This window comes from Mastacembelus armatus, chromosome 16, assembly GCF_900324485.2.
Source record: "Mastacembelus armatus chromosome 16, fMasArm1.2, whole genome shotgun sequence".
Lineage (NCBI taxonomy): Eukaryota > Metazoa > Chordata > Actinopteri > Synbranchiformes > Mastacembelidae > Mastacembelus > Mastacembelus armatus.
The window spans coordinates 21,441,645-21,452,428 of NC_046648.1; the positions used below are offsets into that span (position 1 = coordinate 21,441,645).

A 10,784-nucleotide genomic window follows, 5' to 3' on the forward strand; every position below is an offset into this window, starting at 1 on the left:
ATGGGCTCAGACCACCAGAGGAGATTAGACTCAACTTGCTAAATTGGAAAAAGGAGTCAACAGCAGCTGATTGTATATACAGCATAACATTAACTGGGAGGTTCTACAGACTGCTGAGCAATAGGAAACAAGCTGCTTAATGTGCTAACTGTGTCAACGTGATAAACAATGACTGAAGTCATAGCCAGGACATGGAAACTGTAATGTTTTAGATACCTGGTGCCTGCATGTTTTTAAGCAGTGTTAGTCCCCAGGAGGTGGTCGGATGTTCAGTTTATCCAACATGTAGCTCCAGACGGAAATATCTCAGCAAGTACTGAGTGGACTGCCAGAATCATGTTGACTTTTATGATGTGACTCTGACCATCTTTTGAAAGATGTCACCTTTGTTTTATATATATATATATATATATGTGTGTATGTGTATGTGTGTGTGTGTGTGTGTGTGTATACTCCCCATCAGAGCACATTTAATTCTATTCTTTAGATAAAATAGCATAGTTATCAGGTCACATATGGATGTTTTCATAGTTATCAGGTCACATATGGATGTTTTTGCAAAAACAAATTCTGAAAAATGTATTTTCTTATTGAAATTATTGATATTGGCTCATTTTAAAAGTAGGTGGTCTGAGGAGTCAAATGTTAAATTGATAAAATCTTTTACCACCATAATCACAATAATATAAACTCAACATGAGTTGGTTTAGAAATGTCCCCTGGCAGGTAAAGGCATCAAAATGTTCTATAAGCTGATTTCAACAGCAGAGAGAGGTGGAAGGTATGCTTGAATGAATTACTGCCACAGGCCAAGCCTCTTTGTGATAAATCTGAATGTCACCATCTGCAAAGATCTTGCCTCCATCTTTTCTGTAATTTTAGCTACTCTGGCCTGAGCTTCCAGGGGAGTCCTGCCGAGGTGCTGAAGGATCCATCAATTATTCATGTCTTGTTTTCTCCCCACAAGGACAGAGGTTCCAGAGGCAACTCATGCCACAGCAATGACGTACTGGTGCGATAAAAACCTCTGCCACAGAGAACGTTGGTCCAAGTCATGCTCAGTATGACATCTGCACAGTCATTCAGTGGCAGTTTTATTCTGCTGCATGGTTTCAGGCCCACCCCGGCTGAGGACATAGCAGCAGTTGAGAGGAGGGTGTGAGGACTGGTTGTTAGGCCTGCTACCCCAACACTGGGCTGTACATACACAAGTCCCCTTTGGGAGAATCTGCAGCCTAAAATGGATCACGTCATTGTTCCTCTGCTCAGTCTCTCAGTGTGCACCGTCACCCTGGTGGCACCAAGATGGCTAGCAACACCATGTCAAACACAGTGACGTCAGCTCTCTGCATCCATTTTGGCTTTGCTCACTGCAAAATGGGCTGCAGACTGAGGGCAGCTGGGAGGTGCAGTTCAAAACCTGCAGCAGGATGGATAAAAACACCACAATACAGCTGTGCAACATGTGTTTTTCACAGCAGCTCACGTTTGTTTCATTTGCGAATGTTTACCTCATTAGCATTCAGCACTAGTGAAATGTCTCTACCAGTTAATTGTGTTGTGAGCTTCATCTGAAAATGTCTTTCTCTGACTGAATGTGTGTGGAAATCAAAGACCTGCTGAGCAAACTATCTCCAGAGCAAACCTGTGACCAAGTAACCTGTGCTCCCACAGTAAGACTGCAGAAGAAACACAGACGATGAGTAAATGTATCTCCCTTGAGACAAACAAGACTAAAAGATTACATCATGCTGGTGGCTATGTGAGGCTGTCCTCAGGCACAGAGGTACTCACAACTAAACACTAACATGCTTACACGCATGTTTACACAGCACATTTATGTTTATCATGGTCTTTATCTTAGCTCAGTTCACTTTAAGGCCATGCTGATATTTGCTGGTTAACACTGAAGCGCAACTGAGGCTGATGGGAATACATTTGGTAGGTACTTGCTCAAAAACTAAAATAATGGACACATTAAAATTGAACCTTATGTTGGCAGAGTGAAAAGTTAAGGGGCCATCAGAGTTTATATGATTAATCATGAGACAAACATGATCATGCAAAGCAAATTTTATGGCAACACACTAGGTAGTCATCAAGTCATTTCACCCACACAGCCAACCTCAAGGTGTCAGAGGATCATGAAAGTCACGAGGAGCTGCTGAGATATTTCGCTTTAGACAAAACGACTAATCAACACTGCCATCACTAGACGCAAAACAGCAGTGTGAAGAACGGCTGACAGGATAAAGGCAGGTTAAGATGTTCTGTGTTACTCTGAGTTATGTGCTGCAAAGTAATATCATTACTCTGAAGAACTGCATTCTTCCCAGACACACACGTGAATACGATGCAGGGATTACAGAAATACATTATAAAGCTGTTGAAGGCCAAACTCACTATGCAAATATCATTTCCACCACACTCTGCAGACGCTCTGCAGCTCTTCTCTCCCAGTGAATTATCGGTGTAATGTTTTTTATGGCTGTGTGAATTAAATTGTTGTCACTACAAGCTTTGCTCTTCTTTGTGTATTAAAGCTGTTTGTGTTTCTGCTGGAGCTGTGGTGTGTTTCATCTCATTACTGTGTTAAAGTCAATCTACCACACACTAAAACAGTGGAGCAGAGAAGCAGAGATGATAGAAATTGATTAAATAAACTGATTACAGGGAAATGTTTGAAGACAGTGCACATATTAACATAACATACTGTTTTATTTGATTAACAGAAATGTAAAAATTCTAAGGTGCTTTTTGATCCTGTGCTCGTAGTTTTTATCCTAAACGAAGCTCTTTGCTTTACATGCAGCAACATCAGTGGGATCCATCTTCTCAACTATCATTTACTCAAGTATTAATGACAACCAACAGCATTCCTTCCACAGACCTTCCCCTTTCTATGAAATTGTGATTAAAATATTAAAGAAATGAGGGAACTTCAAAATGAATCTTCATTATCACTGATAATTGTAGAGGTAACCACAGTGGTAGTCGATGAAGACTGAGATCTATCCAAGTAAAAAAACATGGAAAACACCGACTTAATGAATATGAATATACATTTGCTTATAAAACCAGAAGAGAGATATTTCCTGTAGCATGGCAGGAACAAATGCACTGTCAGCAGCTAATGGAGAGTTATGTGCTTGACACTAATTGATGCTCCAACTCCCCCAACTGGAGTTGAAGGCCATTGATAATCTCTCAGCCTCACAGTAAATCTTTAGCCAGAGACCAGTGTTTCATCAGCAGCAGCAGCATCTCGGGCCAAAAACAGATCTGTCTAGAAAAACAGTGCAGCATGAACGAGCCAGAGTTTCCTTGAAGCACTGCTGTAAATGTTGAAACAGCTGTGCTAATTGCTGATCTTGACAACACCCGGACGGGGTAGTTGAGGTGGATAGCTGTGCTCCGCTGCACCACAGCCTGTTCTTTTCTTTTTTAGCTGTTATGCTGATGCATCCAGCACCACTGCTCCCAGCTGCAGGAGAGGCGAGTTGTAACTTGTGACGGGGCTAATCTCTGAGGACAGACCGGAGCAAGGCCCAATCAGCAGGGGCAGCAGGCAGAAAATGAGAACACCAAACAGAGCAGCTCCATTAGCTCCTCCTGGTTTAAGTGGAGCTCCTGTGTGTTAAACAGTGGACCTGGCAGAAAGTCATTCTTTTCAGTGTTTAGCCACAGGCTGTAGAAAAACATCAACACGTTGGCAGTAATCAAAGGGACCAGGCCTCCAATTTAAAAGGGGGTTGAGAATAATATTTGGATATTATTTTGTTTGATTTCTAAACTGATGATCAAAAACAGCTACAGCCTTGTGTGTTGCATGTCAAGTATGTAGGATTCTCAACAATGATTTACACTCGTCAGCTCTGCAGTTCAGATTCCTTGACTGTCTTAGATATTTCTACGTGGACCACGTCCTCCTGGTGATTCAGGCTCTAAAGCAGCATCAAACTATGCAGACAATGGACTGATGGGCAGAAACGTGACCTGCCTGATGGATGGATGGATGGATGGATGGATGGATGAGTGATCTGTGCATCAGAGGTCTATTCAAACTCTACTAAGAACTGCTGCTTTAAAGCAAAAATCAAAACAAAACTGTCAGTATGACTTTGATTGTTGGCATCCTGAGAGGTAAACATGTTATTGGTACTGATACAGGCTAATTACGAGACTGGGAGTGTCTCTGGTTATGACTTCTACAATCACAAACTGTAAATCACACAAAAAGACCATCAGGATCCTGCAGGAGCTGCTGCACCGCTCATGTGGGTTGGATGCATAAATAGCTCAGAAACTGACTGAGCAGCAATGATGGCTGCCACAGGGACAAGACATCAGACATGCAAAGTTGTAAAACGCATAACCACCAAATACAAAACAGACGCGTTTACCAAAATCCAAGCGACCTTTTCCCTCAGCCGAGCCAGAGTTCAACACAGTCAAAACGACAGAACCGCTTTAAAACAACGTCGTTTCAGCGTCACTGACACAAACCACCGCAAAGCAACACAGAAAAAACCCTCATCATCTTTCCCCGTCTCATTCTCCCCGGTGGGTTTCTACAAGGTCATTCTAGCGCACGACGCAGGACAGGACACCCGAGCTACGCTGGCACTTTTACGCTGGATTTGATTTTGTATAAATCAAACGTAACAGCACATAAACTGAAAAAAAGTTTCGTAATCCGTGAAAAAGTGCAGTTAAGACACCTACAGATGTATGACCGTGTAGGCACAGAGAGAAAAGGCGGAACAGGCGACGAACAGAATCAAGGACATCGGTGCCAAAACCAACGGCACATAAACAAAACCGTGTGGACAATATTATATTTGCTGTTCATTGGCATAAAGCACAAGCCCAAAGCCTTTTCCTCCTCACCAGTCAGTCCGCACTGATGATAGTGATCGTTCCTAACGCACAAGACCCTCCAAGAACAAGACAGGAGAGCGCACGTCGCCAAAATCCGCAGTCAGAAGATCCTCTGTTAAGATTCATAGAGAATATTTTCCCATCCACCCATTTGCCTTATGCCCCTTCGGGTGCAGGTTTAGGGGTCACTGCGCTGCGCACCACAGGGCTCTAACTCGTTTTTAGCGGTGAATTAATGTCGAGTTGTGTCATAAACACACGGAAAGATCACTATCGACCGCACACGAGGAAATTGGCGCACTGAACCTGACGTTAAGATAAAACTGCGCATTTACAGCGGATTATTCATTTCTTACCTCGTGGTCGGGGAGCGCGTTCAGAGTGACCGGGATTCGCCTCTGTCTGTGCAGGGAGTCACCCCGGTCCTTGAAACAAAACGTTTCTGTGATGTACACTGACGTAGAAGGAGAGAGCTGCACCCTCCTCCCCCTTCGACCCCTTCACCTACTACACAGCATCCTTCCTGGATGGAGACACCGCCCCCCTGCTCCTCCTCCACCCCCATCCCAAGAGGGTGGGGTGGGGTTGGGGGCTGGTGTGCGCGGCACCTGCACCGGTGAAGGTGATTAGTTTCCCCCTGAATGACTCAAACATTGTTGGGCGTAAAGATTAAAAGCACACACCGTGTATGAGAAGCGCACAACCAAGACGCGCACAGAATGGTCGTTTACTCCATATGCACCAAATGGCTCGTGCAAGGAGCTGTGCGAGACGAGCCTCTCACGTGCCTGGACTCGTGCCCGTAATTGGCCATGTTACAAAGAAAAAAAGACAATGGTGCCCCTGGTGGAAAACCTCCATCCCATTCTGTTCGTTTTACATGATGTGCTACAAATATCACTGCAGCCAGAAACTGTAGTTTGCTTCGTGTTGGTCTCTGAGTTTCTGGGAATGACATTTCACGGCTGGCACATTTAAAACTCTAAAGCAAAGTAAATCAAAATGTTTCCATTAAGTTCTATTAAAATGACCCAAACTGCTGCTGGTACATCCATGACTTAGTGAAACACAGAGTTAATTCGCCTCTTTGGGCTCCTGCAGACATTTTGAGTTGCCATGATTAACTGCACCTGTGACATGTCAACGTGTCTTTGTCTTCCTCTTCCTCCCAGAGAACAGGAACCTAAACTAGTGCAGTTAGTCACACATGTATGTGTTTGTTAGGTGTGGTTTATTCAGTGTGACTTAAAATTGCTACAAATATTAAATCAAAACATTTAACAAGCTGTAAAAGCAACATGGAAACATAGTTACTGACATATAAAGAGAAAATAAAGAGAAAGCAAACTGAGATTTTAATAAAACAATATTTAAACTCATTATTGGTCTAAATATGACCTCATTGGTGACCTCCACCCCCTGTGCCTTCAGCGTTTCTGTCTTTTGGTCAGCAGGAGCAATCAGATCAGACCTGTCTCACTTCAGGCTTCCAGCTGTTACTGTCTGTGTGGGTCATGTACCAATCAGCTGGCTGCACGGCCTGCTCTCTGCAGGCACCTCCACCCTCCACCCTGCTCAGTCTGACAGTGAATCAGTGTCAACAGCAGAGCGACAAAGTGACACATTATTGGTAGTGAGTCTAATTTGCTCATCTGTGATAAACAGGCCTAAATGTAAGCTGTGTTTTCAAACAGTCAAGAATTCATGGGACCACAGAAGACAACACTGTGATTTCCATGTTAGTCTTTGTTGGCACGAATAATCACGGGACATTTACTACACACTGGGAAGAGACTGAGAGCAAAGAGGTGAAGAGAGAAGCGAGAAGACAACCAACACACCAACCGTCCTCGGCCCTGCAGACGAACCTGCTGGTAAGCTGACAGAGCAGATGGCCTGGCTGAAGCCCTGACGCACACGATCAGCATCTCAACACACCTGCAGACACAAAATACAGCCTGCGTCTGTCTGCAGATGTTCACTCTAGTTGTTTTCTCATGTTAATGTGATTTCTAAACACGATCAGATCTTCTGTCCACAGTAAAATAGTCAGAGCCTCTTTAACCAGGTGCAAACACACTGTTACACTGAGCAGCTCACCTGAGACTGTCCATATCATTGACGTCTCCATTATTACTCCATGTACAATATGTTTCATTAGGCTTCATGGAGCATTTAATATCAGTACAACCTGAGTTTGTGATTAAGGGAGAAAATAATGAATAAAAAACAAGACATATGTTTTTACTTTTTAGGGTAAATGTCTCCACCTGGTGGTGTTTTCAGGTATAACAGAGGTCACATGTCCAGTCCAACTAGAAGAACTGCTGCTGCTCTCTAGTGGTCCTGCAGTTTTCACATCAATCAATCAATCAATCAATCAATTATTAAGACCAATATTAATACTTTATTATCAAAATGTAAAGCACACAGAGCTTTCAGGTTTGGAGCAGCACCTGAGGGAGAGACCGAATTCATCTCCACGTCACCTTTTTAACAACAGGCTGCAAAATGAAGCGAGAAGTAGAATAGATTTAAAACAGAAACAGATCAGACTGACGTGTATAAGCTGAGAATTAATGTTAGAAGATCCAAGCTCCATGTTAGATTATTGTCACTTTTCGGTGGCGCTGCTGGAACAATAAAGACATTAACCCTTAATGGGGCCTCGTATTGTGAGGCTATTTCAGGTCTTTGCTCCACTTTGAGCTCATTGGTGAAGTCCTGTCAGGCGTGTGCGTGTCTGATTGATGCAAATCAAACACCTCAGCTGCGCCTCTGTGCGTCCACGCTGCGCCGCGCAGCAGCAGGAGCAGTGCGGAGAAAACGATTCAAAGACGCGCAGGCAGAGACTCGACGTGAAAGCTTTGTTTACCTCCCTTCACATGCCCGCGGGTGGTGATGGCGATGACGATCATGGCGCATCATTTTCATTCTCATATGTGAAAAAAACGTGGGAGGTGGGCGGTGCGTTTTCTGGAGTTGTTTTGTCCGGAATTGAAACACAACACACTGCTCGGCTCGGTCGTGTTTTCCAAAATATGACGCTCGCCACAAAGCAGGTCTCTGAAGTCTGGACTCTACCATGAGAGGAACCGGCATGGACCTGCTGTGGAGGATCCTAGCTGCGCTCAGCTTCGACTGCTTCAAAGATTCATCGTCGTCAAAGTGAGTGCTCGCTGATCAACCTGCATTTCATCGGAAATGTCCAGATGTTCCTGGCATCTTCCACTGATATTCCTCCAATAGGCCTGTGTGTTCTGTCATATCTGCTCCGACATTTTCAAATCCATCTCTGGTAGTCTTTCACTGTGTAATCCTGAATTTCATGTTTTTCTCTGTGAGCTCGGGCTGTGACACGATTACATGTCAGCAAACCAAGACAGGGAGAGATTTTTAGACTGTCGTTGTTATAACACTGACTTATTATTATTTGCTCTCATTTTTTCCTCAGTGAAGGTCAGTTTACGTTGCACTACTTAGAAAAACTGTGACATCCTATAAAGCCATAAATCGTGTCTCTCCTCCGGCCCAGGAATATTCACATAAACGATTTTGCTGCTCATTAAAATGCCTCAGAGGAAGCTCCCATCTGTCAGCGTTCACATTTATCTAGTGTGGAGCTGCCAGGGTCACAGGTATCCACTGCAGTGTTAACTCAAGTCGAACAAATTAAAGACAGACAAATCTCAGCAGACACACCTCCATAGTTTAGACTGTTGAGCAATCACTGTGTCATTTCAGGTCTTGTTTGACCAGTTATTTACGATCTGTGCACAACAAAAGCCTGATCACAGCTTGCTCCAATTTGTCTCAAGTTTTTTTTTTTTTTTTTAAGGTTTGGTTTGAGCTGAAACCATTAATCCATTTATCTATTGGTGGTATCTATTTGATTAACCAAGCAATTATCACTACTAAAAATAAACATTAGCTGCAACTCTCTTTGACATGCTTGCTGTAGATTTCATGCTGATAGAAGATGAATGTGGATTTTTCTTTGGTCAGTTTTGCTCTAATTATCTCTGTTACACTCCAGTATGAAGGTCAGATCCTAAATGTTTTACTTGACAGTCCCTGACAAAAGCAAATCTCTAAAGTCAAAAACACACAACTATTAAGTTCAGTGCATTTGATTCCATCAGTACAGTTTGTAAAAGCTGCCACTTGTTATTGAAAAAAATAACAATCACAAATCTATGATGATCTCAGAGCCCAGAGTGACATCTGGGATTTGGTTATGTTGTCTGACCAACAGTTTAAGATTTTAAATATTGAGTTTTCAGTGCTATAAAACAAAGAAACGCCTGATATGATTCACTGATTATCAAAACAGTCGACATTACTTTTCTGTCAGTTAATCAATGAATCATTTCAGCTCTACAGTGTGTGGTTCTTCACATCCTGACTGTTCTCCTCTTTCTCAGGTCTCCCACCAAGCTGAGCTCCAGCCAGACCGGCAGCCTGGAGAGCAGCTCCCTGACCGGCTCTCTGTCGCTGGGCCCCGACCTGCCACACTGTCAGTGCTGCATTTCCTACGAGGCCCGGCTGAAGCGCCTCTCCTGTGGCCACCTCTACTGCAACCCCTGCTGCGACCAGATCGTCAACCTGGCCTTCGAGGACATCGAGGGCCTGTCCGACTACCCCTGCCCCATGTGCAAGTCCATCCGCCAGCTGGGAGGTCTGGGCCCATCCTCCTCCTCCGGGTACATCTATGGGTCCTACAGCATCCTGCAGCAGCAGGAACTGTGTACGGAGAAGGAGCATGGGAGTCGGTGGGGATAAACTCCAAACTGTGAAACGAGGGATGTTGAGTCTGTCCTCTAATGTTGGACTTTATTCTTTCAATGTCTGTGACCTGGTTGGTTTTTAATGCACTGCCATGACAGCTACATGGTGACTGTGGATTATAGTCATCGTCCTTAATCTGTTTCTCTTGCTCTGTTGTTTGTGGTAATCAGGTGAAACATGGGACTGCATGACACTAACATCTGTAGGTTTAAAGTGCCAAATGCATCTCAGTAGACTGCCGCAAACATTGCACATCATGATAGCAAATGTGGAAGAGGGGTCTCTAACGTCGGTCCATTTTATCCCAAAGTGTAGTGAAACAATATAATGATCAAGAAAAACACCTCATTGGTATTTTTTAATAGCATGCAGGTTTTCTACCTAGTTCTGTATAAATAAACTGATCAGTTGAAACACTGAGCTTGATTTTACTGAAGTCAGTGTTTTTAACTACAGACCAAACCAGAGCTTTATGTGAAGGTAACTGTGCAGTAAATATTTTATATATTTAACGTTTCATGTCAGACAAGTTCTTACTTTGTACACTTCTTGTGAAAGTATTGAGCATTTTGCACATGACTTTCATATTGTTTTATTCTGACTGTACATATCATGAAAGATGCTTGGATTTTAAATTTTAATTCTATTGTACAGTGCCATGCTACTTTTTAAGTGTTGCAGATCCTAATGTAGATATTTATTTTGTTAAAAAAATAAAGTTTGCAAGCTGTGTATGAGAATGGATTATTTTATTTTTGTGGAACAGATTCAAATTTTGAACACAATTGAGTTTATAAACTGATAGCACTTTATCAGGATCAAAACACGCTGATACAAAAAAAAAAAATATATGTACATCTGGCAAATTTAAGTGATTTTCGTACCAAAAACATTAAATTACATTACAATGATATGAACTAACGGGTCCAGCAGAAGATCAGGTTAGACCGTCTATGCCAGCAGGATAATGAGGACCTGTCTTTTTGTCCATGGAAGATAAACAAATGTATTGGCATCACACCTGGAAAGATCTGAAATTGTAGCTGATATCAACGTGCCTTGATATTGACACGATTAATATTTACAACAATTTAATAATTCATAGTGCTCTCAAG

General features: G+C 42.9%; 2 protein-coding genes across 2 annotated transcripts in view; one reads left to right on the forward strand and one right to left on the reverse strand.

The window, feature by feature from the left end:
- The window catches only part of sv2a (synaptic vesicle glycoprotein 2A), a 32,365-nt gene extending 26,993 nt beyond the window's left edge, over positions 1–5,372 (reverse strand). Inside the window, exon 1 of the mRNA XM_026317142.1 lies at positions 5,238–5,372. The gene's annotated coding sequence lies outside the window, so the exon portion shown is untranslated. The remainder of the gene's footprint in view (positions 1–5,237) is intronic.
- A 2,451-nt stretch (positions 5,373–7,823) lies between these two features.
- LOC113136708 (E3 ubiquitin-protein ligase TRIM38-like) lies at positions 7,824–10,406 on the forward strand. The gene is made up of 2 exons (XM_026317736.2): positions 7,824–8,049; positions 9,306–10,406. Exons 1-2 carry the CDS (start codon positions 7,967–7,969, stop codon positions 9,661–9,663), a joined length of 441 nt encoding a protein of 146 aa, XP_026173521.1. The 5' UTR covers positions 7,824–7,966; the 3' UTR covers positions 9,664–10,406.
- The last annotated feature ends 378 nt before the right edge of the window (positions 10,407–10,784 follow it).

Bases quoted from the DNA above. Each gene is read 5' to 3' on its own strand.
- LOC113136708 (XM_026317736.2), top strand. From the start codon at position 7,967: ATGAGAGGAACCGGCATGGACCTGCTGTGGAGGATCCTAGCTGCGCTC. The intron at 8,050-9,305 runs GTGAGTGCTCGC...CCTCTTTCTCAG, and splicing joins AAAGATTCATCGTCGTCAAA to GTCTCCCACCAAGCTGAGCT.